Below are 25,837 nucleotides of genomic sequence, written 5' to 3'. Positions count from 1 at the left end.
AATAGTTTCAGAAGGAATGGTACCAGCTCCTCCTTGTACCTCTGGTAGAATTCAGCTGTGAATCCATCTGGTCCTGGACTTTTTTTTGTTGGTAGGCTATTAATTATTGCCTCAATTTCAGAGCCTGCTATTGGTCTATTCAGGGATTCAACTTCTTCCTGGTTTAGTCTTGAAAGAGTGTAAGTGTCCAGGAAATTATCCATTTTTTCTAGATTTTCTAGTTTATTTGCATAGAGGTGTTTATAGTATTCTCTGATGGTAATTTGTATTTCTGTGGGGTCGGTGGTGATATCCCCTTTATCATTTTTTATTGCATCTATTTGATTCTTCTCTTTTTTCTTCTTTATTAGTCTTGCTAGCGGTCTGTCAATTTTGTTGATCTTTTCAAAAAACCAACTCCTGGATTCACTGATTTTTTGGAGGGCTTTTTGTGTCTCTATCTCCTTCAGTTCTGCTCTGATCTTAGTTATTTCTTGCCTTCTGCTAGCTTTTGAATGCGTTTGCTCTTGCTTCTCTAGTTCTTTTAATTGTGATGTTAGAGTGTCAATTTTAGATCTTTCCTGCTTTCTCTTGTGGGCATTTAGAGCTATAAATTTCCCTCTACACATTGCTTTAAATGTGTCCCAGACATTCTGGTATGTTGTATCTTTGTTCTCATTGGTTTCAAAGAACATCTTTATTTCTGCCTTCATTTCATTATGTACCCAGTAGTCATTCAGGAGCAGGTTGTTCAGTTTCCATGTAGTTGAGCGGTTTTGATTGAGTTTCTTAGTCCTGAGTTCTAGTTTGATTGCACTGTGGTCTGAGAGACAGTTTGTTACAATTTCTGTTCTTGTACATTTACTGAGGAGTGCTTTACTTCCAATTATGTGGTCAATTTTGGAATAAGTGCGATGTGGTGCTGTGAAGAATGTATATTCTGTTGATTTGGGGTGGAGAGTTCTATAGATGTCTATTAGGTCTGCTTGCTGCAGAGTTGAGTTCAATTCCTGGATATACTTGTTAACTTTCTGTCTTGTTGATCTGTCTAATGTTGACAGTGGAGTGTTGAAGTCTCCCATTATTATTGTATGGGAGTCTAAGTCTCTTTGTAAGTCTCTAAGGACTTGCTTTATGAATCTGGGTGCTCCTGTATTGGGTGTATATATATTTTGGATAGTTAGCTCTTCCTGTTGAATTGATCCTTTTACCATTATGTAATGGCCTTCTTTGTCTCTTTTGATCTTTGATGGTTTAAAGTCTGTTTTATCAGAGACTAGTATTGCAACCCCCGCTTTTTTTTGTTCTCCATTTGCTTGGTAATAAATCTTCCTCCATCCCTTTATTTTGAGCCTATGTATGTCTCTGCGTGTGAGATGGGTCTCCTGAATACAGCAATCTGATGAGTCTTGACTCTTTATCCAGTTTGCCAGTCTGTGTCTTTTAATTGAAGCATATAGTCCATTTACATTTAAGGTTAATATTGTTATGTGTGAACTTGATCCTGCCATTATGATATTAACTGGTTATTTTGCTCGTTAGTTGATGCAGTTTCTTCCTAGCCTAAATGGTCTTTACATTTTGGCATGTTTTTGCAATGGCTGGTACCGGTTGTTCCTTTCCATGGTTAGTGCTTCCTTCAGGGTCTCTTGTAAGGCAGGCCTAGTGGTGACAAAATCTCTAAGCATTTGCTTATCTGTAAAGGATTTTATTTCTCCTTCACTTATGAAACTTAGTTTGGCTGGATATGAAATTCTGGGTTTAAAATTCTTTTCTTTAAGAATGTTGAATATTGGCCCCCACTCTATTCTGCCTTGTAGAGTTTCTGCCGAGAGATCTGCTGTTAGTCTGATGGGCTTCCCTTTGTGGGTAACCCGACCTTTCTCTCTGGCTGCCCTTAAGATTTTTTCCTTCATTTCAACTTTGGTGAATCTGGCAATTATGTGTCTTGGAGTTGCTCTTCTCGAGGAGTATCTTTGTGGCATTCTCTGTATTTCCTGGATTTGAATGTTGGCCTGCCCTACTAGGTTGGGGAAGTTCTCCTGGATGATATCCTGAAGAGTGTTTTGCAACTTGGTTCCATTTTCCCCCTCACTTTCAGGCACCCCAATCAGACGTAGATTTGGTCTTTTTACATAATCCCATACTTCTTGCAGGCTTTGTTCATTTCTTTTTCTTCTTTTTTCTTTTGGTTTCTCTTCTCACTTCATTTCATTCATTTGATCCTCAATCGCTGATACTCTTTCTTCCAGTTGATCGAGTTGGTTACTGAAGCTTATGCATTTGTCACGTATTTCTCGTGTCATGGTTTTCATCTCTTTCATTTCGTTTATGACCTTCTCTGCATTAATTACTCTAGCCATCAATTCTTCCACTTTTTTTTCAAGATTTTTAGTTTCTTTGCGCTGGGTACGTAATTCCTCCTTTAGCTCTGAGAAGTTTAATGGACTGAAGCCTTCTTCTCTCATCTTGTTAAAGTCATTCTCCGTCAAGCTTTGATCCGTTGCTGGCAATGAGCTGCGCTCCTTTGCCGGGCGAGATGCACTCTTATTTTTTGAATTTCCAGCTTTTCTGCCCTGCTTTTTCCCCATCTTTGTGGTTTTATCTGCCTCTGATCTTTGATGATGATGGTGACGTACTGATGGGGTTTTGGTGTAGGTGTCCTTCCTGTTTGATAGTTTTCCTTCTAACAGTCAGGACCCTCAGCTGTAGGTCTGTTGGAGATTGCTTGAGGTCCACTCCAGACCCTGTTTGCCTGGGTGTCAGCAGCAGAGGCTGCAGAAGATAGAATATTGCTGAACTGCGAGTTTACCTGTCTGATTCTTGCTTTGGAAGCTTCCTCACAGGGGTGTACTCCACCGTGTGAGGTGTGGGGTGTCAGACTGCCCCTAGTGGGGGATGTCTCCCAGTTAGGCTACTCAGGGGTCAGGGACCCACTTGAGCAGGCAGTCTGTCCATTCTCAGATCTCAACCTCTGTGTTGGGAGATCCACTGCTCTCTTCAAAGCTGTCAGACAGAGTCGTTTGCGTCTGCAGAGGTTTCTGCTGCTTTTGTTTACTGTGCCCTGTCCTCAGAGGTGGAGTCTACAGAGACAGGCAGGTTTCCTTGAGCTGCTGTGAGCTCCACCCAGTTCGAGCTTCCCAGTGGCTTTGTTTACCTACTTAAGCCTCAGCAATGGCGGGCGCCCCTCCCCCAGCCTCGCTGCTGCCTTGCCGCGAGATAGCAAACTGCTGTGCTAGCAATGAGGGAAGCTCCGTGGGCATGGGACCCTCCCGGCCAGGTGTGGGATATAATCTCCTGGTGTGCCTGTTTGCTTAAAGCGCAGTATTGGGGTGGGAGTTACCCGATTTTCCAGGTGTTGTGTGTCTCAATTCCCCTGGCTAGGAAAAGGGATTCCCTTTCCCCTTGCACTTCCCAGGTCAGGGATGCCTCGCCCTGCTTCAGCTCTAGCTGGTGGGGCTGCAGCAGCTGATCAGCACCAATTGTCCGGCACTCCCTAGTGAGATGAACCCAGTACCTCAGTTGAAAATGCAGAAATCACCGGTCTTCTGCGTCACTCACGCTGGGAGTTGGAGACTGGAGCTGTTCCTATTTGGCCATCTTGCTCCACCTATTTTTATTTTTTAGATGGAGTCTCATTCTGTTGCCCAGGCTGGAGTGCAGTGGCATGATCTCGGCTCACTGCAACCACCACTTCCCAGGTTTAAGCAAAGCTCCCACCTTAGCCTCCCAAGTAGCTGGGATTACAAGCATGTGCCACCACACCTGGCTAATTTTTTGTATTTTTAGTAGAGAAGGGGTTTCACCATGTGGTCCAGGCCGGTCTCGAACTCCTGACCTCAAGTGACCCACCTGCCTTCGCCTCCCAAACTGCTGGGATTACAGGTGTGAGCCACTGCACCTAGCCTGGCAGTTGGATGTCGAGCCTAAATTCCACAGAGAGTGAGGGTTGGGTAGAGAAGGGCTAAACAAATGGTGACTGTGGAAGGGAAGAAGGGGAGGTGCAAATGGCATTGCCCAAGGAGAGACCCTGGAGGTTTTGACTTGCTAGAGAACCTACCCAGTAACAGAGACATCAAAAATATATTCTGGTGGCCACTTGTCTACCACTGTGGGTGGCTGTGCATTAGGCCAGGAGACTGTGGACTCCCAGTTCCTTTGATCAAGAGGGTCTTGAGCAAAGTAGCAGTAAGTCAGTACATTGGAAAGGGCCTGCAATCGGCTATTAGGAAAATAATACTTCTAACTTCAGGGCAGAAAAAGGTAGGACTGCTATTGTGGGTCCTACCACTATTGTGGGCTATAACCCACAATCCTGGAGGGAATGTCCATGCCAAATACCCCAGGGCATCTCCAAGGCAACCAAAATCAATTCTGAAAACTCGGAGTGCCCTAGTTTCAGCCAATGAGGGTCACCACACCAAATGCTGAGACCCTCAAGGCACCCAGGGTGCAGCTAACTGTGAACCCAAGACCAAGTTGGGGTCACCAAGCAATGTGACTCTGCCATCTCATAGTTGACACAATGGGAGACCTCTCACAACAAAGTGTCTTGCCTTTAGCAATTACCCAAACACAGTTAACAGGAAGTTAAAAGCAAACTGCAAACAAAACATATATTTTAAAACTGAAAATAAAATGACTGATGGAACAATAAAATGGAGTCAAGGAGAAAGGACTTAGGGGAGGAGTGACAAGGATGTGTTTTGGGATGCTCAAATGATGGGAGACTTCTAGCCAATCACCTAGCCAAAGGCTTTTATTATATTTCCTAGTTCTCTTGATACTGTGGGGGTGGGAGCAGAGGGGACACTCACCCATCCACTGGAGCCAAAATGGCACTGACTATCTTCCACGTGGAACCCGGGTGGAGATCTCTCCAGGATCCCTCAGCGGGGTGGACTCAGCTGCTATGGAGGAAGGGGCCAGCATGAGGGCCTCTAACCCACCAGCCTGCTGGTCAGAGCAGGTCTCACATGAGGCAGTGGCACTGTGGCCTGCCAGGTTGAGCGGGAGGTCCCACATAAGGCAGTGGCATTACAGCCACTTGACTGTCCTATTGTCTCCACTGCCTGCCAGGGAAAATGATGGTTCTGAAAAAAACCTTTGATTAGCGTTAGAGCTGTTAGGTGTTATAGCTCCACTTTGCTGCCTCTCTGCTTGGTATCCTGCAGATCGCTGTTTCTCACCATCTTGTTGACTGCTTTCCCACCCACTGCCATCTCACCATCACCCTGCCATTCATTTCTCTTGCCATCTTTTATGCCTCTGTCTTCTTTCTTGGCCCCACGTTGAGTGTCATGCTGATGCAGGGCAGGGAAGCCCCAAAGTAGGGCTTAGCCTGTGAGTGTTCTTGGATTCATCCTGGAAAGAATTCAACGGTGAGCCAGTGGTAGGGTGGAAGAAAACAGCCTTTTTTGAAGCAGGAGTGTTACAGCTCTGGTGGTGTTACAGCTTTGTGACTGCTTTTGCAGAGCAGGGCTACGCCATAGGCAGTGTGCTGAAGGTAGCATTGCTATAGAAAGGGGCGGTAACTCCCAGATGTTGCCATGAGAGAGGTGAACTATCATGGCACACTGGTGGGAATGTCTTATCAAAAGCTGCTCCTGCCCTGTCCCTGTTTTAGCTAGTCCGCAATTTGGTCCAGTGTCTGAGCCCCATCTCCGGAGTTGAGTCCCACCTCATACATCAAACAGTGACCCACAGCCCTGTTGAGAGTAGTAGAGAGAAGCATGAGACATAGTTGTTAGATGGGGAACTCATTAGTAAGTGATCATTAGATAACAGAAAACAGGCAAGTAAAAATAAAGGAGATAAAACTGATGAGCAGAGCCAGAACAGATAGATTTTTTTTCCCCCCCCGCATGGACTTGGAATTGGGGGTAGAAGGGCTAGAGTTGAAGATGGAAGCCTAGGCCTTGCAAATGTATTCCTTAGGAGGAGGATGAGTGAGATGGACATAGTAGTTAAATCAAGCCAAAACAAGAAGCCTTGCCTATGTGTTCCAGTCTGAAATTGTTCCTGGAAGAGCTAAAGCTTTATCATCCTATGTACTGGGGAGGCACCTATGTGTGCAAGTAGAGATTTCCCCCTTATATCAGCCAGGTTAAGTCCATAAAGTTTACCCAAAGCCTTTTCTGCCTCAGCATGTAGTTTTTCTTGGTCTCTGGCGTTCCAATGAGGTTAAAAAAGGGAAATCATAATATATAATTTTATAGATACAGAATGGCAGTGTCAAAAGCAACTACTGGTCTTAGTAAGAGCATCATAGACAGTTCCATGATGAATTAATTTGCTCTTTTTCTGACTCCCATGTTAACCATAGATACCCTTCTTAGGCCTCGCATCTTAGCTCTGAGGCCCTAAGTTTGGCTTCTGGCTAAAATTGCACAGAAGTTGCAGACATGTCTTTCACCAACAGATGGTGATAAAGAGCTGATCAGGATACTGAATTCTGAGATTTTCCCAACTCCAGCACAGTTAACATTTTGGGCCAGATAATTTATTGTGGGGAACTGTCCTGTGCATTATAGGATGTCTAGCAGCACCTCTGGCCTCTACTCACTAGATGCTAGCAGCACTGTTCATAGTCATGACAACAAAAATGTCTCTAGACATTGTCAAATGTCCTTGAAACATCTGGATTGCCCCATTGAGAGCTACTATGAAATGTGACGTTTAAGTTTTAAATATGAAAACAAAAAAGAATAAAATTTTGAAGGAATTTTTGAAAATCTTTGTTGTTGTTTTTTAAAATAACGTGTATTCATTGAAAAAATGTTTAAAAATATAGAAAAACATAAGAAAGAAAAAAGCACAGAAAATCCTATCATTTAAATAACCTTCTGTGAACATTTTAATAAAAATTCTTTCAGGCATATAACTACACAGTTAAATATGTATAAATTTGCATTTATGGCAAGGTATAGTATACATACTCTCCTATAATCTCCTTTTCACTCAAAATCAACTAGGGATATCTTTCTAGGTCAACAAATATTGGTGTAGTTTAATAATTAACTTTAACGCCTACATAATATCCCTTTATATGTAATTAACCAGGTCACTACTGATAGCCAACCAGGTTCCTACATTTTCACTATTATAAATAGCATGACAATTAACATCTTTGAGCATATGTTTTTGAACAGCTTGAGAGTGAGATTATTTCACACTCATTTCCTATGTGTCTACAATTTTGCCAGGACCCAGACCTTTAGGGAGTAGATCAGACATAGATTTTCTTCCAAGGATGTGCAAAAACTGGTGGAAAGAATGCGAACGGTATAATGGGAATGTTTCTAACACAAAGAAATATAAAAGCTTGAGGTGATGGGTACCCCATTTACTCTGATGTGATTATGATGTATTGTATTCCTGTATTAAAATATCTTATGTACCCTATAAATATATATACCTACTATGTGTGTGCGTGTATATATATATATGTGTGTATATATATATACACAAATTAAAAAATAAAATGAAATTCCTTTATATACCAGAAGAATGTGAACAGAAGACAATAAAATATAAGTAGCATGGAAATGCAGGGTGTAAACATTGACAAAAGATGAAGACATAGCTGATTGGATGTCAGGGATATCTTCACAAACATAGGCCTTGAAATAGGTAATAAGCAAATTAATCTCAGCTCCTTTTTCTTCAACTATAGTTGTTACAACAATCACTTGTTTAAATGCCAATTTCTCCATTTCCCCTGCTCCCTGTGTGAGGACCATAGCCAGCTTTCTCTTCTTCTTCTTTTTTATATCCTATATTTATTACAAGATCTCACACTTATCTTTAGTAAAGTTTGCTGAATGGAGGTATTCATGAGAAACTTTCCTGCCTGAAGAGCATTCTCCAAAATAGAGAGAAGGAAGAATTACATAGCAGAAATAGGGCTATGGATTCAAGTTCAAATTCTCTCCAACTTCCAAAACTCAAAGACAGATCAGGAAACAGAAACAGGAAAGAGGGAGTGGAAGAGAAAAAGGTAAATTAATATGCACTTCTGTGATCTCTTACTCCTTCTCTTTCTGTGATTCTCTTTCCTCTTTTGAAAACCTTATCCAAGGAGAAATATCAGTGACTTCAGAGGTGCAATTGGGGGTGATCCTAAGGCTTACCTATGACTCAGATGATGTACAGAAACATTTTACTTTCTTTATTGTAGCCTATAATTTGATATTCCTCTCAAATCCCCATCCACTGGTTAGCAGGAGAAAAAAACAACAAAAAACCAAACTAATAGTTCAATCTAATTTTCATTTAGTCTAACCTGACAATTTAATATATTTTTAGGAATTATTCATGCTCTATTGGATAAAATGATGCTTGATCACTAAGGAAGCCTTCCCCTGCTTCTCATCCCAATGTGTGGTGGAAAGAATGTGGTTTATTCCAGCTCCTGGTGTTGAGAAGGAACTCTAGTCTCAGGCTGATTTTACCGTTGTGGCAGTTCCATCTGCTGGTCTCTCGAGCACTGTTTTTTATGAACCTAGTTGTTCAGCATTCTGCAGGACACCACTGCTGAACTGCTAGTTCACATGGGTTCTACACTTTCTACAGGGACAATGTGTCTGAGTTGCTAATGCTGTAAGAAAAATTTTGCTGTCTGCAGAACCCTGAGTTGACTGCCACATCCTCCAGCCTGCAAGTTGGTCAGCAGTCCACACTCTTTTATTATCAAGTCAACTCATTCAGCTATGGAGGCCTATTAAGAGCCCACAGGGTTTCAATTCAGTATCTAAATCACAGAAAAACTCAAAGCATCTTTGTAAAGTTAAACCCTAGGGGCTCTCTCTACTTGACTGTGATGTGCTACATTTCTGTGACTGAGTCCTAAAGTTGATGCATGGCATAATTAATCCATTTGGATGTCAAAAGACTGATATTACCTCAGTCTTATTTCTCTCTACTTTTCTTTCATAAAGAATTCTAACTCCTTCCAGACAAATGAATGTCACTGGTAGAGTAAGAAGAAACTTTAATTATGACATTTTTATCTACATCCTCATCTTCACTTTTGTGGTCTGAGAAGGTCGAAGCCTTATCCTGTGCTCTCTTCACTGCACCTCCAGGTGTTTAGTCTGGAAAGCTTGAGATTTGGAAGATCAGTGGGAGAGAGACTAGAAGAAAACAGCCTGCACACACCACATGATACCGGTCTTGAATTCTCACAGACAGAAACGCCTTTCTTTATTTCTAAAATTCTTTCATCATAATTAAGAATCATACATGTTGGAAGCTTGTCCATTCATTCAACACACATTCGCAGAGTACCTATTATGTGCAATGTGCTCTGACCAGCACAATGTGTAACTCACTGTGTTAATTTCTATTCCTGCTGAAACAAATTACAACAAATTTGGTGGCTTACAACCACAGATTTATCTTTAGTTCTGGAGGGTAAAGTCCAAAATTAGGTCTCATGGGGCCGAAAACAAGGTATTGGCAGGGCTTCCTTCCTTCTAAAGGCTCTCAGTAACATTCATTCCCTTGTCCTTCCTGCATCTAGAAACTGCCTGCATTCCTAGACTCCTGACCCCCTTCCACCTTCAAAGCCAGCAATGACCATTCAAGGTTTTCAGTGTACTGTTCAAATTCTGACCCTGCTACCTCCCTCTTATAAGGACCCTTGTGATTATATTGAACTCACCTGGATAATCCGGGATAATTTTCTTGTCTCAAGATTGGTAATTGTATTACATCTACAAAGTCCTTTTTTTTTTTTTTTTTTTTTTTTTTTTTTGCCATCTGAGGTACCATGTACAGGTTCTGGGGAGTAGGAATGTGGACGTCTTTGGGGGACATTTATTTATCAATAGCATACTCAAAGAGAGACTAGCCCTCAGTGAGTCAAATGACTACAAAACATGTGGCTAATCTTTTTTAAATACTTTTTTTTAGCTAAAATATAACTGTTAAACAAATACTAAAAAATGCTCAGAATGTATATGTACAGCTTAATGAATCTGACACAAGACATACACATTCCAGTAACCACCATTCAGGTCAAGTTATGGAGCATTACCAACACCCCAGTATTCTTTCCTTATGCCCTCTTCTAATCACTATACCTTCTCTCACTCCCCAAAAGCAGTTTAACACCATAGATCAGTTCTGTTTCTTAGACAGGAATTGAAATGATACAATATGTATGTTTTGTGCCTGACTTCCTTCACTCAATAATATGTTTGTAAGATCTATCTATGTTACTGTATGGGGCTATCATAGTTCATTTTCTTTTCTTTCTTTTTTTTGAGACAGAGTCTGGCCTTGTTTCCCAGGCTGTAGTGCAATGGCACGATCTTGGCTGACTGCAATCTCTGCCTCCCAGGTTCAAATGGTTCTCCGCCCTCAGTCTCCTGAGGGCTGGGATTACAGGCATCTGCCACCATGCCCAGCTAACATTTGCATTTTTTTTAGTAGAGACAGGGTTTCACCATGTTGGCCAGGTTGATCTCGATCTCCTGACTGTGATCTGCCTACCTTGGCCTCCCACAGTGCTGGAATTACAGGTGTGAGGCACTGTGCCCAGCCTCGTAGTTCATTTTCTTTGTTGTATAATGGATTGTATGACCAGATCACAGTTTATTTATCCTTTATGCTGATGAACATGTGGGTTGTTTTCAGCTTGGGGGTATTTTAAATAGTGTTTCTATAATTAGTTTTTCACATGTCTTTGGTGCACATATACAAACATTTCCATTAGGCATATACAACAAGTAGAATTGTTTGGTTATGGCATATATATATCGTTAATGTCAGTAGAGAATACCAACCAGTTTACATTTAAATTACACTTTAAGTTTTTTAAAATTACACTTTAAATTACACTTTAAGTTCTGGGGTACATGTGCAGAACATACAGTTTTGTTACATAGGTATACACATGCCATGGTAGTTTGCTACACCCATCAACCCGTCATCTACATTAGGTATTTCTCCTAATGCTATCCCTCCCTCAGCCCCCTCCACCCCACAGGCCCCAGTGTGTGATGTTCCTTGCCCTGTGTCCATATGTTCTCATTGTTCAACTCCCACTTATGAGTGAGAAAATGTGGTGTTTGGTTTTTTGTTCTTGTGTTAGTTTGCTGAGAATGATGGTTTCCAGCATCATCTATGTCCCTGCAAAGGACATGAACTATCCTTTTTTATGGCTGCATAGTATTCCATGGTATATATGTGCCACATTTTCTTCATCTAATCTATCATTGATGGCCATTTGGTTTCAAGTCTTTGCTATTGTGAATAGTGCCGCAATAAACATACGTGTGCATGTGTCTTTATAGTCACATGATTTATAATCCTTTGGGTATATACCCAGTAATGGGATCGCTGGGTCAAATGGTATTTCTGGATCTGGATCCTTGAGGACTCATCACATTGTCTTCCATAATAGTTGAATTAATTTACAGTCCCATCAATAGTGTAAAAGTGTCTCTATTTCTTCGCATCCTCTTCAGTATCTGTTGTTTCCTGATTTTTTAATGATCGCCATTCTAACTGGTGTGAAATGGTATCCAATTGTGGTTTTGATTTGCATTTCTCTAATGACCAGTGATGATGAGTTTTTTTTTCCCTATGTTTATTGCCTGCATAAATGTCTTGTTTTGAGTGTCTGTTTAGATCCTTCATCCACTTTTTGATGGGGTCTTTTTTTTTTTTTTCCTTGTAAATTTGTTTAAGTTCTTTGTAGACTCTGTATATTAGTCCTTTGTCAGACAGATAGATTGCAAAAATTTTCTCTCATTCTGTAGGTTGCCTGTTCGCTTTGATGATAGTTACTTTTGCTGGGCAGAAACTCTTTAGTTTAATTAGATCCCGTTTGTCAATTTTGGCTTTTGTTGCCATTGCTTTTGGTGTTTTAGTCATGAAATCTTTCCCCATGCCTATGCCTGAATGGTATTACCTAGGTTTTATTCTAGGGTTTTTATGGTTTTAGGTCTTAGGTTTAAGTCTTTAATCCATCTTGAGTTAATTTTTGTATAAGGTGTAATGAAGGGGTCCAGTTTCAGTTTTCCCCATATGGCTAGCCAGTTTTCCCAACACCTTTTATTAAATGGGGAACCCTTTCCCTATTGCTTGTTTTGGTCAGGTTTGTCAAAGATCAGATGGTTGTAGATGTGTGGTGTTATTTCTGAGGCCTCTCTGTTCCATTGGTCTATATATCTGTTTTGGTACCAGTACCATGCTGGTTTTATTACTTTAGCCTTGTATTATAGTTTAAAGTCAGGTAGCATGATGCCTCCAGCTTTTTTCTTTTTGCTTAGGATACTCTCGGTTATGCGGACTCTTTTTTGGTTCCATATAAAATTTAAAGTAGTTTTTTCCAGTTCTGTGAAAAAAGTCAGTGGGAGCTTGATGGAGATTGCATTGAATCAATAAATTACTTTGGGCATGTGTGAGGAAGGTACTTGTTCTAGCATTCACCAAATTCCAGATAAGAGACATGAAGTTCTCCAGTAGTACTTTTCAATCTCTCATCAACAAACTTAAGATTAGTTTCTTCTTTCCTTATTTCTCTCCACCAACCTTCAACTATCTCTCTCTTTCATACCCTAAAAAAGATGAAGGCTTAATGCTTGTAAGCCATCTCTTGATCACCTCCATGTACATCCTCCCTAATGGTACAGCACCTCAGTTTAGAATGTGGAGGTAAATGGCAAATGTTGCTTTATTTTTAGATTTCAGGTAATATTTCTATGGTATGACATTAGTATAGAGGCAATAATGTAACTGAACTTTTGGGAAGTTGAGTCAAGGAGTGTAAGTTTAAAATAATGTACCATAATATTTTAATTCATGCTCCACCAGACTCATCACTCAATTATTTCTTTTTCTTTTTGAACATTCTAGTAAATTTAAGAATATACTTCTGGAAATTCATTATTATAAACTTTATTGTTTTACAGTACAGCAAATGAGGGCAATGCCCACTTTTAATTTATCATTTCAGGGCATGCTGACATCTGACAGCCATCTTTTGCAACAGAACTTTCTTTGGCTAACATGCCAGTTATGCCTGCTTGCCCAGAAGATCAGAATGGCCTAAGATACTAATGTGCCCTACCCCAAGCAGCCTTAATTGATAATTGATGAGAATTATTGTGTAAAAATCCCTAGATTTCTGATATAGTTTGGATGTTGTCCCCTCTAAATCTCATATTGAATTGTAATTCCCAATGTTGGAGGAGGAGCCTGGTGGGAGGTGATTGGGACATTGGTGTGGATCCCTCATGGCTTGGTGCTGTCCTCACAATAGTGATTACTCACAAGATTTGATTGTTTAAAAGTGTGTGATATCCTCTCTCCCCTACTCTCTCTCTTGCTCCTTCTCTCGCCATGTGACATGCCTGCTCCCACTTTGCCTTCACCACCAAAAGTAAAAGCTCCCTGAGGCCTACCCAGATCTGAGTAGTTGCCAGTGCCAGGCTTCTGGTACAGCCTGCAGAACTGTGACCCAATTAAGTCTTTCTTTATAAATTACCCAATCTTGTTTATTTTTTATAGAAATGTAGGAATGGCCTACACAATCTCTTACATCGGAGGTGAAATATACTTCTGAGATACATGTTTTATTCTTTCCAAGAATTCCTTAGGAAGATTAGGATTCAATTGCCCACAAAAACTTGCCTGATAACTCACTCATTATTGAGTCTTTTCTTTGTCTGTTTCCCTTTTGCAAATTCTACTAGTTTTTCCTGGAATTGCTTCCTAAATATACTATGTATTCAAATTCTTGCTCAGAATCAAATTCTGAGGGAGCCCACATTAAGATAAACTGACTGTTCCTAAGCAAAAAGAACAAAGCTGGAGGCATCATGCTACCTGACTTCAAACTATATTACAAGGCTACAGTAACCAAAACAGCATGGTACTGGTACTAAAACAGAGATATAGATTAATGGAACAGAACAGAGGCCTCAGAAATAGCACCACACATCTACAAACATTTGATCTTTTACAAACCTGACAAAAACAAGAAATGGGGAAAGGATTCCCTATTTAGTAAATGGTGCAGGGAAAGCTGGCTAGCCATATGTAGAAATCTGAAACTGGATCCCTTCCTTACACCTTATACAAAAATTAATTCAGGATGGATTAAAGACTTAAATGTTAGACCTAAAACCATAAAAACCCTAGAACAAAACCTAGGCAATACCATTCAGGACCTAGGCATGGACAAAGACTTCATGACTAAAACACCAAAAGCAATGGCAACAAAAGCCAAAATAGACAAATGGGATCTAATTAAACTAAAGAGCTTCTGCTCAGCAGAAGAAACTACCATCAGAGTGAACAGGCAACTAAAGAATGGGAGAAAAATTTTGCAATCTATCCATCTGACAAAGGGCTAATATCCAGAATCTACAAAGAACTTAAACAAATTTACAAGAAAAAAACAACTTCATCAAAAAGGGGGCAAAGGATATAAACAGACACTTCTCAAAAGAAGACATTTATGCAGCCAACAGACACATCAAAAAATCTTTATCATCACTGGTCATCAGAGAAATGCAAATCAAAACCACAATGAGATACCATCTCACTCCAGTTAGAAAGGCGATCATTAAAAAGTCAGGAAACAATGGGTGCTGGAGATGATGTGGAGAAATAGGGACACTTTTACACTGTTGGTGGGACTGTAAACTAGTTCCACCATTGTTGAAGACAGTGTGGTGAGTCCTTAAGGATCTAGAACTAGAAATACAATTTGACCCAGCGATCCCATTACTGGGTATATACCCAAAGGATTATAAATCATATGACTATAAAGACACATGCACATGTATGTTTATTGCGACACTATTCACAATAGCAAAGACTTGGAACCAACCCAAATGTCCATCAATGATAGACTGGATGAAGAAAATGTGGCACATATATACCATTGAATACTATGCAGCCATAAAAAAGGATGAGTTCATGTCCTTTGCAGGGACATGGATGCAGCTGGAAACCATCATTCTCAGCAAACTATCACAAGGACAGAAAACCAAACACTCAATGTTCTCACTCATAGGTGGGAATTTAACAATGAGAACATATGGACACAGGGCAGGGAACATCACACACTGGGGCCTGTGGTGGGGTAGGGGACTGGGGGAGGGACAGCATTAGGAGAAATACCTAATGTACATGATAAGCTAATGGGTGCAGCAAACCAACATATTACATGTATACCTATGTACCAAATTTGCATGTTGTGCACATGTACCCTAGAACTTAAAGTAAAATAAAATAAAGTAAAATAAACTGATTGCTTATAATTTTTTTCCCTTGGCTGAAAATTGTCTTTGAATTCATGCTGTTTCTGCATACTTTGGAAGTATTGCTCTAATACCAAAGACAGAAAATGACACTACAAGAAAACAAAATTACAGGCCAATTCATCTAATGAACATAGTTGCAAAAATTCTCAAAAAAAGTATGACCAAACTGAACTCAATGAGTGTTGAAAGGATCATTCACCATGATCAACTGGGATTTATTTCAAGGATGCAAGGATGGTTCAACATGTGCAAATCAATAAATGTGATATGCTACATGAATACAATGAAGCTTCTGCATAGCAAAGGAAATAATCATTAGAGTGAAAAGACAACCTATAGAATGCATAAAAATATTTTGAATCATACATCTAATAAAGGGTTAATATCCAAAACATATCAGGAACTCAACTCAGCAGGAGTAACCTGAGTAAAACATGAGGAAAGAACCTAAATTGACGTTTCTTAAAATTAGACATAAAAATGGCCAACGGGTATATTGAAAAGTTCTCAAGATTCATAATCTTCAGGGAAATGGAAATCAAATGAGATATCACCTTCCATCATTTAGATTATCCAAAAAACAAGATACGGTAAGTGTTGGTTAGGATATGGAGAAAAGGGAGCTCTCGCACACACTGTAAATTGGTACAGACATTAGGGAAAGCAGTATGAAAGTTTCTCAAAAAGTTAAAAATAGAGCTACTATATGATCCAGCAGTCCCACTCTGGGTATATAACCAAAGAATATGAAATTAGTATGTTTAAGAGATAGCCGCACTACTGTGTTCATTGCAGCATTATTCTCAATAGCCAAGCTCTGGAATCAACCTAAGTGTCCAACAACGAATGAATGGATTAAAAAATGTGACACACACACACACACACACACACAAGAAAATCTTTCCTTTTTAAAAAAGAAGGAAATCTGGTAATTTGCAACAACGTGAATGAATCTGGGGAACATTATTTTAAGTGAAATAAGCCAGGTATAGGAAGAAAAATATCACATGATTTCACTTATATGCAGAACCTGTAAGCTGAATTCACAGAAACAGAGAGTAAAATGGTGGTTACCGAATGTTGAGGTAGGGGGATTTGGGGGATGCTGGTCAAAGGACACAAAACTTCAGTTAGACAGGAGGAATGAGCTCAAGAGATTTATTGTAGTTCATGGCGATTACAGGTAATTAGAACATATTGTATACTTGAAAATTGCTGAGAAAGTAGACTTTAACTGTTCCTGATGCAAAAAAGATAAGTATATGAAGTAAAGCATATGTTAGTTGGCTTGATTTAGCAATTCCATAAAGTATACATATTTTAAAACATCATGTTGTACTACATTAATACATACAATTTTTGTCAATAAAAATAATAAATGTTTCATTTCTAAAAGGAAACAATAAAATAATATTGTTTCTTTAAAAGGCTTTTTACTATTTATCCATATAGCAGCCAAAATGTTTTAAGCACTATTTACTAAGTAGTGGTCTAAGTGCCTGATACTTATTATTTTATTTAATCTACCCAACAATATCATGAGAGCAGGCTTGTAAATATCACCACTTTTGACATCAGCAGACTAAGGTACAAAGAATTTAATTTAGCATCCAAAGATGCATAGATGACCAAAGGAAGATAGGGATTCAAATGCAGGCACTCGGGTCCGCTTTCTCATCACTACTCTAAAATATCCCCTCATAGCAAGGAAGAAGATTCACCAAATTTCAAATGAAAAAAACCCAGGACCTTCATCATCATGGACATTTAAATTCAGTAAAATACATATATGTACAACAAAAAGGAAAAATTTATAAGTGATTTTTGATTCATTCCAAATTTCTTAATTTTCTCAGTTTTTATAATAAACAGATTAATTTTATAGATTAGCTTTATTTTTTAGTTTTTAGGGTTTAGCTTTACAGATTAAATAATATAATATTATTTCTGTAAAGAAAACAAGAATTACTGTGTTTTGACAAAGCACTATTCTCAAGAATAGTAACGCCTATGTCAGCCAAGGTATTTTGGGAATTCTGCACTCAACAAATTTAAGTTCCCGAATTTTGCTATAAATCTTCCCACACCGATGAATAGAATTTTAAAAAAAGGCATATTTAGGCTAGCTAGAAAGCAAATTATAAATTTTATATTTCCTTTTCTATGGACACGCACATATACTCACCTCAAGAATATAACCTCTTTCAATTGTTTTAATGTTCAAAAACACATTCATATATCCACAAGTCCACAATTTAAAAAATTTAGACAATGTGCTCAACAAGCTTCTCTCATTGTTATTGTACTCACTTTAAAACTGGTACTTTCAATTCTATTTTATTCATTCTTTATTTTAGTTTTTATTTTAGACCATGTAAAAATGCCCATTTTCAAAAAGACTGTCAAAATTTCCAAGTAGAAATATCTCTCTTTATCCTTTTCCTTTCTTTCTTTCCATTATTTATTTATTGAGATAGAGTCTCTCTCTGTCACTCAGGCTGGAGTGCAGTGGCACCATCTCGGCTCACTGGGACCTCCGCCTCCCAGGGTCAAGCAATTCTACTGCCTCAGCGTCCCGAGTAGCTGGGATTACAGGTGCCCGCCACTATGCTCCACTTAGTTTTGTATTTTTGGTAGAGACTGGGTTTCAAAATGTTGGCCAGGCTGGTCTCGAACTCCTGACCTTAGGTGATCTGCCCGCCTCGGCCTCCCAAAGTGCTGGGATTACAGGCGTGAGCTACCGTGCCAGGCCCCACACTTTCAATGTAATTATTTATCATTACTCAAGTAACCCATATGAAGGTCCCTCAGGTCTAGAGTACAAATGCAGTCACATAACCCTTATTCATTTCCACTAACTGCTCAAACAATCATCTACTAATAAACAGAAAATCTAATATATCTTCTGAAAATTGTTCTCTCTATTAATAGTTTAAGAATCGGCTTCAAAGGGAGCACTCCTCCTCTGATGCTGAGAGGCTATTGGAATTTGGTCAGTCCAAAACTACTGCTGCTTCTCACTGCTACATGACGCTCAAATGGAAAGCTAATCCCCTACCATGTCTACTTGGTAATGTGTCAGGAAGATGCCCTACCACAGAGTGAGTCTACAACACTCATTCAAGGCTTTCCCCCCCAATCTGGATATTGTATAATGTGGGTTTCCAAAGTCAGGATGATGTATGCCTAATGAGTTTAAGTCAAGGTCATTGTACACACCAGATTCGCAGTTGAATAAAAAGTAAAATTTTAAAAATGTATGTATCATCTGAGAGTATAGTATTGAAGAATGAGTGAGTTGAGAATTTTATTTGGAGCAGGAATGAGTGAGTAGAGAATTTTATATGGAGCAGGAATGGTGAGAGGCAGCCATGATCCTTCCCTAGAGTGTGGAATGTACCAGCAGCCTGTATTTTCCCAGGACCCTCCTCAAGGCCCCCATGACCTCCTTATTCCTCAAGCTGTAGATGAGGGGATTCAGGGCTGGAGTGACAATTGTGTAGAAAACAGAGATGATGTTGTCTTGTTTGGGGCTGTGGAAGGAACTGGGCAAGACATACATGAATGTGGCAGCTCCATAGAACATCCCAACCACAGTCAGGTGGGAAGAGCAGGTGACAAGAGCTTTCTTCCTCCCTTCATTTGATGGCATACGAAGCGCAGTGAATAGGATTAGTGTGTAGGAGGCCACAATGGCAGAAATGGGGACCAAGAGGAAAGTCACACCTGTCACGTATATTATAAGCTCATACCTGGAGGTATCACTACAGGCCAACTTCAGCAAGGGTGGGATCTCGCAAAGCAGATGCCTGATTTCCCAGGACATGCAGAAAGGGAGGTGCATAGTGTACATGGTATGTCCTAGAGCTACCAGGGATGCCAGGATCCAGGATGTGGCCACCATGAGCCAGCAGACTCTTGGGCTTATGAGGGTCATGTATTTCAGAGGATGACAAATGGCCACAAACCTGTCATAGGCCATGAAGGCCAGTAGGAGGTCCTCAGCACTACCCATTGTCAATGCCAGGAACATCTGAAGGGCACAGCCTCCAAAGGAGATGGTGTTTTCTCTGCGCAGAAAGTCCGCGAGGGCCTTAGGAGTGACAACAGATGTGAACAGGAGGTCCATGAGAGAGAGCTGCCCAAGCAGGAGGTACAAGGGCACGTGGAGCCGGGCTTCCATGGTGATGGCCAGGAGCAGCAGGCCATTGCTGGTCAGGGCCAACATGTATAGGACTGTAACTGTAGCACAGAGCAGTTCAGGAAACCCACTGTCATTCAGAATCCCCACCAAGATGAAGCTGCTTCCCAAGGTGGAGTTCCGGAGCTCCATGCTGTGGTTTTTTAGTTGCCTAGAACCAAATGTATTATTAGTGGAAGCTTTTCTGATGGTGTGCACTGTAGCTTTGGATTGTTCTAGGTCACTGTGCGTTGGCCAATAGGAATCCCATAATACCGTATCTTTTCCATCTGTTAGTATGCCTCTGATTTCTGAATGCTGGTATTGGATTACAATAAACCATCAGGTAAACTGGTATTAGGTAATTTGGCATGTCATTAAGATAATCATTTAGAAATCCCTTCAAATAAGGTATCCAGAAGAACGAGCCTAAGCAACCATCTTTGCAGATAGATGAAAGCATCTCTCTCTTCACAATGAACAAATACACTGGGCATTGGTTTAAGATCTAGCTATTTTTTTCTGCCTTAAATGTACTTGGAATTCCAATTCAGTTTTTAAAGTTTTATTTATAAAAAAACCTCTTTACTGTCTTCTCCCTTAAACCAGTCTCACTGTTGTTGATTACCTTCCTCAATGGGAGAATCTCTGGGCTCTTGGGCTGCTTGGTCACTGGGACTCTTCAAATGCTACCCTGTTGGAGGGAAAGAGAATTCTGGGCTGAACTTGACAGTCATGGTGGTATAGATTTTAGAAATAAATCTAGAGGAACAGTACCAAAGGTGTTTGCCTAGATAATGATAAGATTTTTTCTCAGAAACAGGCAGGAATAGAGGCAGTAAATGAGATTTGTGGCAGCACGGCAGGTGTTTGTGTTTAGGGCACATGATACAAGGAGTGAGCTACAAATGAGGAGACGTTGTAGACACGGCCCAAGGTAATAGCATTACCTGTGAGCCACAGCAACACACTCAAGGTGAGAAGATTTCTCCCCACAAATCTTAGGAATACAAGGAAAATGTTGGTTCTGCTGAACCCTGAATCCATATGGTAGCTCTGCTGCTAGGGGTTGAGGAAGAGAAGTGGAGTGTGAGGTGCATGTGGGACAGCGTTCACTTGGCTTGCTTTTTATGAATTCAGTTTTTTTCAAAGTTGGATGGAAGAGTTAGGAGGCCTTTTGGAAGAGAAAAATAATTTTCGATCAAATTATTCATCTTTCCCTTCCATAATCTGCACCTACTTCTCCAAATATCCATTTATGTCACTATGCTGGTCAACTCAGAGTTAGAACCTTTAAGTGCTAATGTCATATAAAAAGCTGACATTGGAAGGCCTTCTGATCCAGCTGCTTTCATTCATTCAATAAATATTTACTAAAGACCTATGATATCTCAGGCATTACACTTGGGCAACTGTGTAGATGTGAAAAATCGATTACACAAACACCTACATACATTCAATGATACATGAAAAAAACACTAGGATAATATGTAAATGAGGTTTCAGGAAAGGATTCACTAAGGAAGTGGTATACAAACAACATGCTGAGGATAAATAGGAGCTGGCTAAATCAAAAAGGCTCAGGATATAATTAAAAAACAGTGAGGGATGGTATCGTGAAAGTCAGAACCTTAAAATATAGTACAGGAATGTCCTCTTTGCATTTTTACCCCGTGAAGTGTGGACAAGAAACAAGCCAGAAAAATACCCCTATAAAACTGTGTTTTGGCACTCATTGGAGTCTAAGATCTTTCTCCCGCCTTACAAAATCAAAATTATAATTTTGACCTAGGAACCACTGACCTACTGACTGGAAAACCTTATTTGTCTGTTGAAAATGAAAAGACAAGTCCAAAGACAATTCTAAGCACTATTTCTGCTAAATATTAGATTTGAAATGCCTTTATTTTTCTTGAATAAAAAGATTAATGGACAGGAAAATAAAAGGAGGAAAATAATTAGTGGGGCATATTCCTCTAGCTTCCTATAACAAATGTTTGCACAGGATTTCAAAGAGAAGAAAAATCAGGGCTTGGGTGAAGTGGGGTAACTAGGACCCAGGATCCTACATACCTAACTCCTCCCTCTGATACGAGACTATTGTTTTCCCTCCTTTCCATTCACTGGGTTCTCCCCTCTGGGGTCACCTAAAGGGAAAGGCCAGAGAACACACACTGGGCCTACAGAGGAAGAGCTTCTTTCTGGAAAACTGCTGGTGGTTGTGGGTATTTAAAACCAAACACCGCATGTTCTCACTCGTAGGTGGGAACTGAACAATGAGATCACTTGGACTCGGGAAGGGGAACATCACACACCGGGGCCTATCATGGGGAGGGGGGAGGGGGGAGGGTTGCATTGGGAGTTATACCTGATGTAAATGACGAGTTGATGGGTGCAGCACACCAACATGGCACAAGTATACATATGTAGCAAACCTGCACGTTGTGCACATGTACCCTACAACTTGAAGTTTAATAATAATAAATAAATTAAAAAAAAAAAATAAAACCAAGAGAAGTCAGCAGAGCTGATATTAAGAGAGACATTGTTATATTTCATGGAAAATGGTCAGTCAATTCACAAGGTAGAGCTAAATTTTTGGAAGTATATTGATATAAGTTTTTTTTTTTTTTTTTTTTTTGCACCTCTGCTCAGTATATTTATTTTTTGTATTTACATCAATTGGCTTTTTATGTGGCACTGGACTTAGTGCCAAGCAGTCCCACAGGGGAAAGGCGCTTCAGCATATTTTAGATCGTCCTCCTTTGAGGTACTATTCATTTGGGGACTCACACCAAACTATTGGAGGCCAGGAAAATCTAGATGTAACAAAGGTAAGTACTGAGACTTTTACCAGGAGGCCATTATCAGGACTTCTAGGAACTCACGGCTGGTCAGTGGCAAAGAATTATTTTGGGTGTCCCCATATGTGCAAGATGGGTACATGTACAAAGTGGATAAGGTATAGACGGGAGTAAGTGTAACATAAAGCCTGAGGAACTAGAGAATCTGGGAATGAGAGCAGTGGAAGGTCTTGACCCTGTTTCTCAGGACTTCAGACTTCCCATATTGCCTTGAAACAGAGACACAGCCCTTACCTCATATGGGAACGGGCATAGCTTCCAGATAAAGAAGTTCAAGAAGGCCAAGAAAGAAGAGTTGGTTCTTCTGTCAGGGATGAACATAGGTGTGTGTATGGCTGCCTCTGGGATCAGAGGTCAAAGGCTCCTCCAGTCGCTGGCACTGCAAGTCCTCTCTGAAAGTAGAGATAGATGCAGACAGGCAGCTGAGAACCTAGAGCAGGATCCTGCAGAAGTGAGGAGCTGAATCTCCTCCAAAGTTCTCTCATTCACTGTCCTTGTGAGAAAGTCCTCACTGCTTTGGAATGACTCTGGCTGAGCTCTTGAGTCCAGGTCCTCAGATTTCACACATTCCCCTCATGCTGTGTTTCATGATAAAAGAGGAGCACAGCAGGAATGTGGGAAAAGAGGTATAAGAAGAGCTGCTTAAAGGAGACCCGCCAATGCCCAGACTCACTGTCTCTGTGCCAACAGTGAGCCCTGTCCTGGGGGAGGGTTCATAGTCTCACCCTCTCAGCTGACATGACCTCCCCTGAAAATATTGCTCCAGCAAATGGGATTTTAATGAATCCCCTTGGGCGTGTCTCCTGGCCTGCCATTTCTTCAAACTTTACCACCAAATGAGCTCTGAACCTTGAGGCCTTATTCTGCCCCCCACGGACTCGCTGTATCTCACCCCTCATTGGAGTCTAAGATGTTTCTCCTGCCTCAGAAAACCAAAACTAATTTTACCCTAGAAATCACTGACTGGAAACCCAGTCAGAGGCTGTTTCTGACCAAATAGACAGTGTCAGTAACTGATCTGAGAAGCAACACCTCCCTGTCCAGCCCTCTGTCCAAGTATAGAGTATGTTTCATGGGTTCTATAGATCCTGCCACTTACATTTCCCTCTTTGTGCCACTAGCCTTGGCTATTACCAGCTAGAGGGAGTTACCTATGCTTTTGTTAATATCAAGTCTTCCTTCATTGAGCTTTAATGAGGATCCAACACTAATTTATTTTTTAGTTCTTTGTTTCTCCTTTCTATTCCCTCTTGTGTGTGCACATTTGTGCATGGGCCTACATACTCTGTGATCAGTCAGCTGAGCTGCTCAGAGTTTTGGGCTGATGACACAGCACCTGTTGCAGTCACCACTGCTTTTAGTTCAGGCTTTCCCATCTCTCACCCAATTCTTTGCTTAATCTTCCTTATTCTTTAGTATCTCTTTAATCACTCATTTTCACCAGAAAATGCTGAAAATTGCTGCTGGAGTTATCATCTCTTTTCTCTTTGAACTTAAAAAAAATAAAAATAAGTTTCCCTTTCTGTTTATACAAAAAATATACTCAAGAAAATTCTTCCAGAAGTACAACAGAATAAATAATATGAAAACCTTTTTTACATTATAAAAGCAATGTATTGAAAAGAAGGTTTTAAACATGTAAATATAAGAGCAGCATTATTCACAGTAGAATAAAAATTAGAAACAATCTTTATGCCCATCAACAGTGGAATAGATAAATGTTCACCAAAGGGTTACTATGTAGCAATCAAAACAAAGGAACCAGGGCATACAGCAAAAAAAGCAACTCAGGAAATTAACATTAAGGGAAAAAAGAGAGACTTTAGGATTATATATCATGGTACTTCTTTTACAGAGCTAATAACTTAAGTGAAAATAAACTTTCTAAAAATATGTGTACATTCAATAAAACCACATACAAATGAAGAAGGAGAATGATGGACATAAAATTTGGGTTAATAGTTATAGTGAAGGGAGGCAGAGAGCTGGACTGTTGATGACTGTTGTCGAGTCCAAATCTTCTACTACTTGCCACAAGACAGCCAATACGTGGAGAGACAAGGTGTCGGGGCAAGGAAGACAACCTTATTTCAGAAAGCCAGCAAACTGAGAAGATGGTGGACTAACATCCTAAAGAACTATCTAATGTTGATTAATTTTAAGCTCCTTTTATGTTATAGGGAGGGGGAACAGGGATGGGGCTAAGGCCAGGAGGTGACTGGTGACCACAGATGTCTGGGCATCAGCAAGGGTCTGAGAAGGTGGCAAAACTTCTTTGTTTATGGTCAATCACTTGTCAAGTCCACCTTGTTTCTATAAATCTTTAATCATTGCTATTTACATGCATACTTCCTTATCTCCTTGAGGGTCTGTTTCAAAAGTGAGAGTCATTAGTTCTAAAGTATAATCCAAACTCTTTTTGTGAGAGCTTGGTCCACATGTAGGAATGAGCAAAGGCAGTCAGCTTGTGAGGTCAGAAGTATGACGGAGTCAGTGACATTAGATTTCTCTCACAGTTACATGACCTTATGGGAAGGTGAGGATATTATCAAGGTCCTAGCTTGCATTCTGGGAGCTGAGTTTATGGTAATAATCAATTAGTCCCTACATACCTGACATTCAACCTTTCTTTCTATTTCATAGGTAAAAGTGAAGATCACAGATGATTAAGTTTCTCAGATGAAAACTTTCTTACACCTTTTCATTGTCTTACATAGGAACTGTTTTTACTCCTTGGCCTTTTATTTCAGAGGGGTAAATAAGCTCTCCTTCTCCACGTTAGGGTTGGCTTCTCCAATTATTACTGAGATTCCTCCTTTTTTCATCTTCATTCCCTATTCTCTCTCCCTTTACTCTTTCATTTATGTGTTTTTCTTGTATCCTAATCCCTCTCTCAATCCTTTGGTTTAGCTTTCAAAGATAATCACAACTTCTCTGTTCAAAAAATAATCCCTTGGTTTTTCTTTTCTTTCATACTATTTCTCTAAATTCCTCTCATTTTTGTAATAGGTTCCCTTAAAAATTTTTAGTTGAAAAGTAAAAATTGTATGTATTTGTGTACCACATGATGTTTTGAAATAAGTATACATTGTAGAATGGATAAACTGAGCTAATTAACATTGGTAATGCCTCATACATTTATCTTTTTTTTGTGGTGAGAACACTGAAATACACTGTCAAGAATTTCAAGAATATAATACATGGCTACTAACTGTAGTTACTATGTTGTACAATGGATCTCTTAAACTTACTCTTCCTGTATAACTGAAATTTTGTATACCGTGACCAACATCTTCCCAACGTCCTGCAGTTCTACTGTCCCCTGGTAACCACCATTGTACTCTCTGCTGTTGTGAGTTCAACTCTTTTAGATTCCACATATGAAGAGAACATGTAGTATCTTTCTATCTGAGTTTGGCTTACTTCACCTGACATAATATCTACCAAGTTTGTCTATGTTGTCACGAACTATAGCATTTCCTTTTTTTTTTTTTTTTTAAAGTGAAATGGCATTCCAGTGTGTGTGTATA

The 25,837-nt window shown here is 39.9% G+C and overlaps 1 protein-coding gene across 1 annotated transcript; it reads right to left on the bottom strand.

The window, feature by feature from the left end:
- Positions 1-16,277: 16,277 nt before the first annotated feature.
- Positions 16,278-22,896, bottom strand: OR2AG2 (olfactory receptor family 2 subfamily AG member 2). The gene is made up of 2 exons (XM_008008373.3): positions 22,542-22,896; positions 16,278-20,137 (listed from the first exon to the last, which is right to left on the bottom strand). Exon 2 carries the CDS (start codon positions 19,594-19,596, stop codon positions 18,646-18,648), a length of 951 nt encoding a protein of 316 aa, XP_008006564.3. The 5' UTR covers positions 19,597-20,137; positions 22,542-22,896; the 3' UTR covers positions 16,278-18,645.
- Between the last annotated feature and the right edge of the window lie 2,941 nt (positions 22,897-25,837).

The sequence above is a fragment of the Chlorocebus sabaeus genome, chromosome 1, assembly GCF_047675955.1.
Source record: "Chlorocebus sabaeus isolate Y175 chromosome 1, mChlSab1.0.hap1, whole genome shotgun sequence".
Lineage (NCBI taxonomy): Eukaryota > Metazoa > Chordata > Mammalia > Primates > Cercopithecidae > Chlorocebus > Chlorocebus sabaeus.
This window is presented reverse-complemented; position numbering and strand designations above follow the sequence as displayed.

Bases quoted from the DNA above. Each gene is read 5' to 3' on its own strand.
- OR2AG2 (XM_008008373.3), bottom strand. From the start codon at position 19,596: ATGGAGCTCCGGAACTCCACCTTGGGAAGCAGCTTCATCTTGGTGGGG.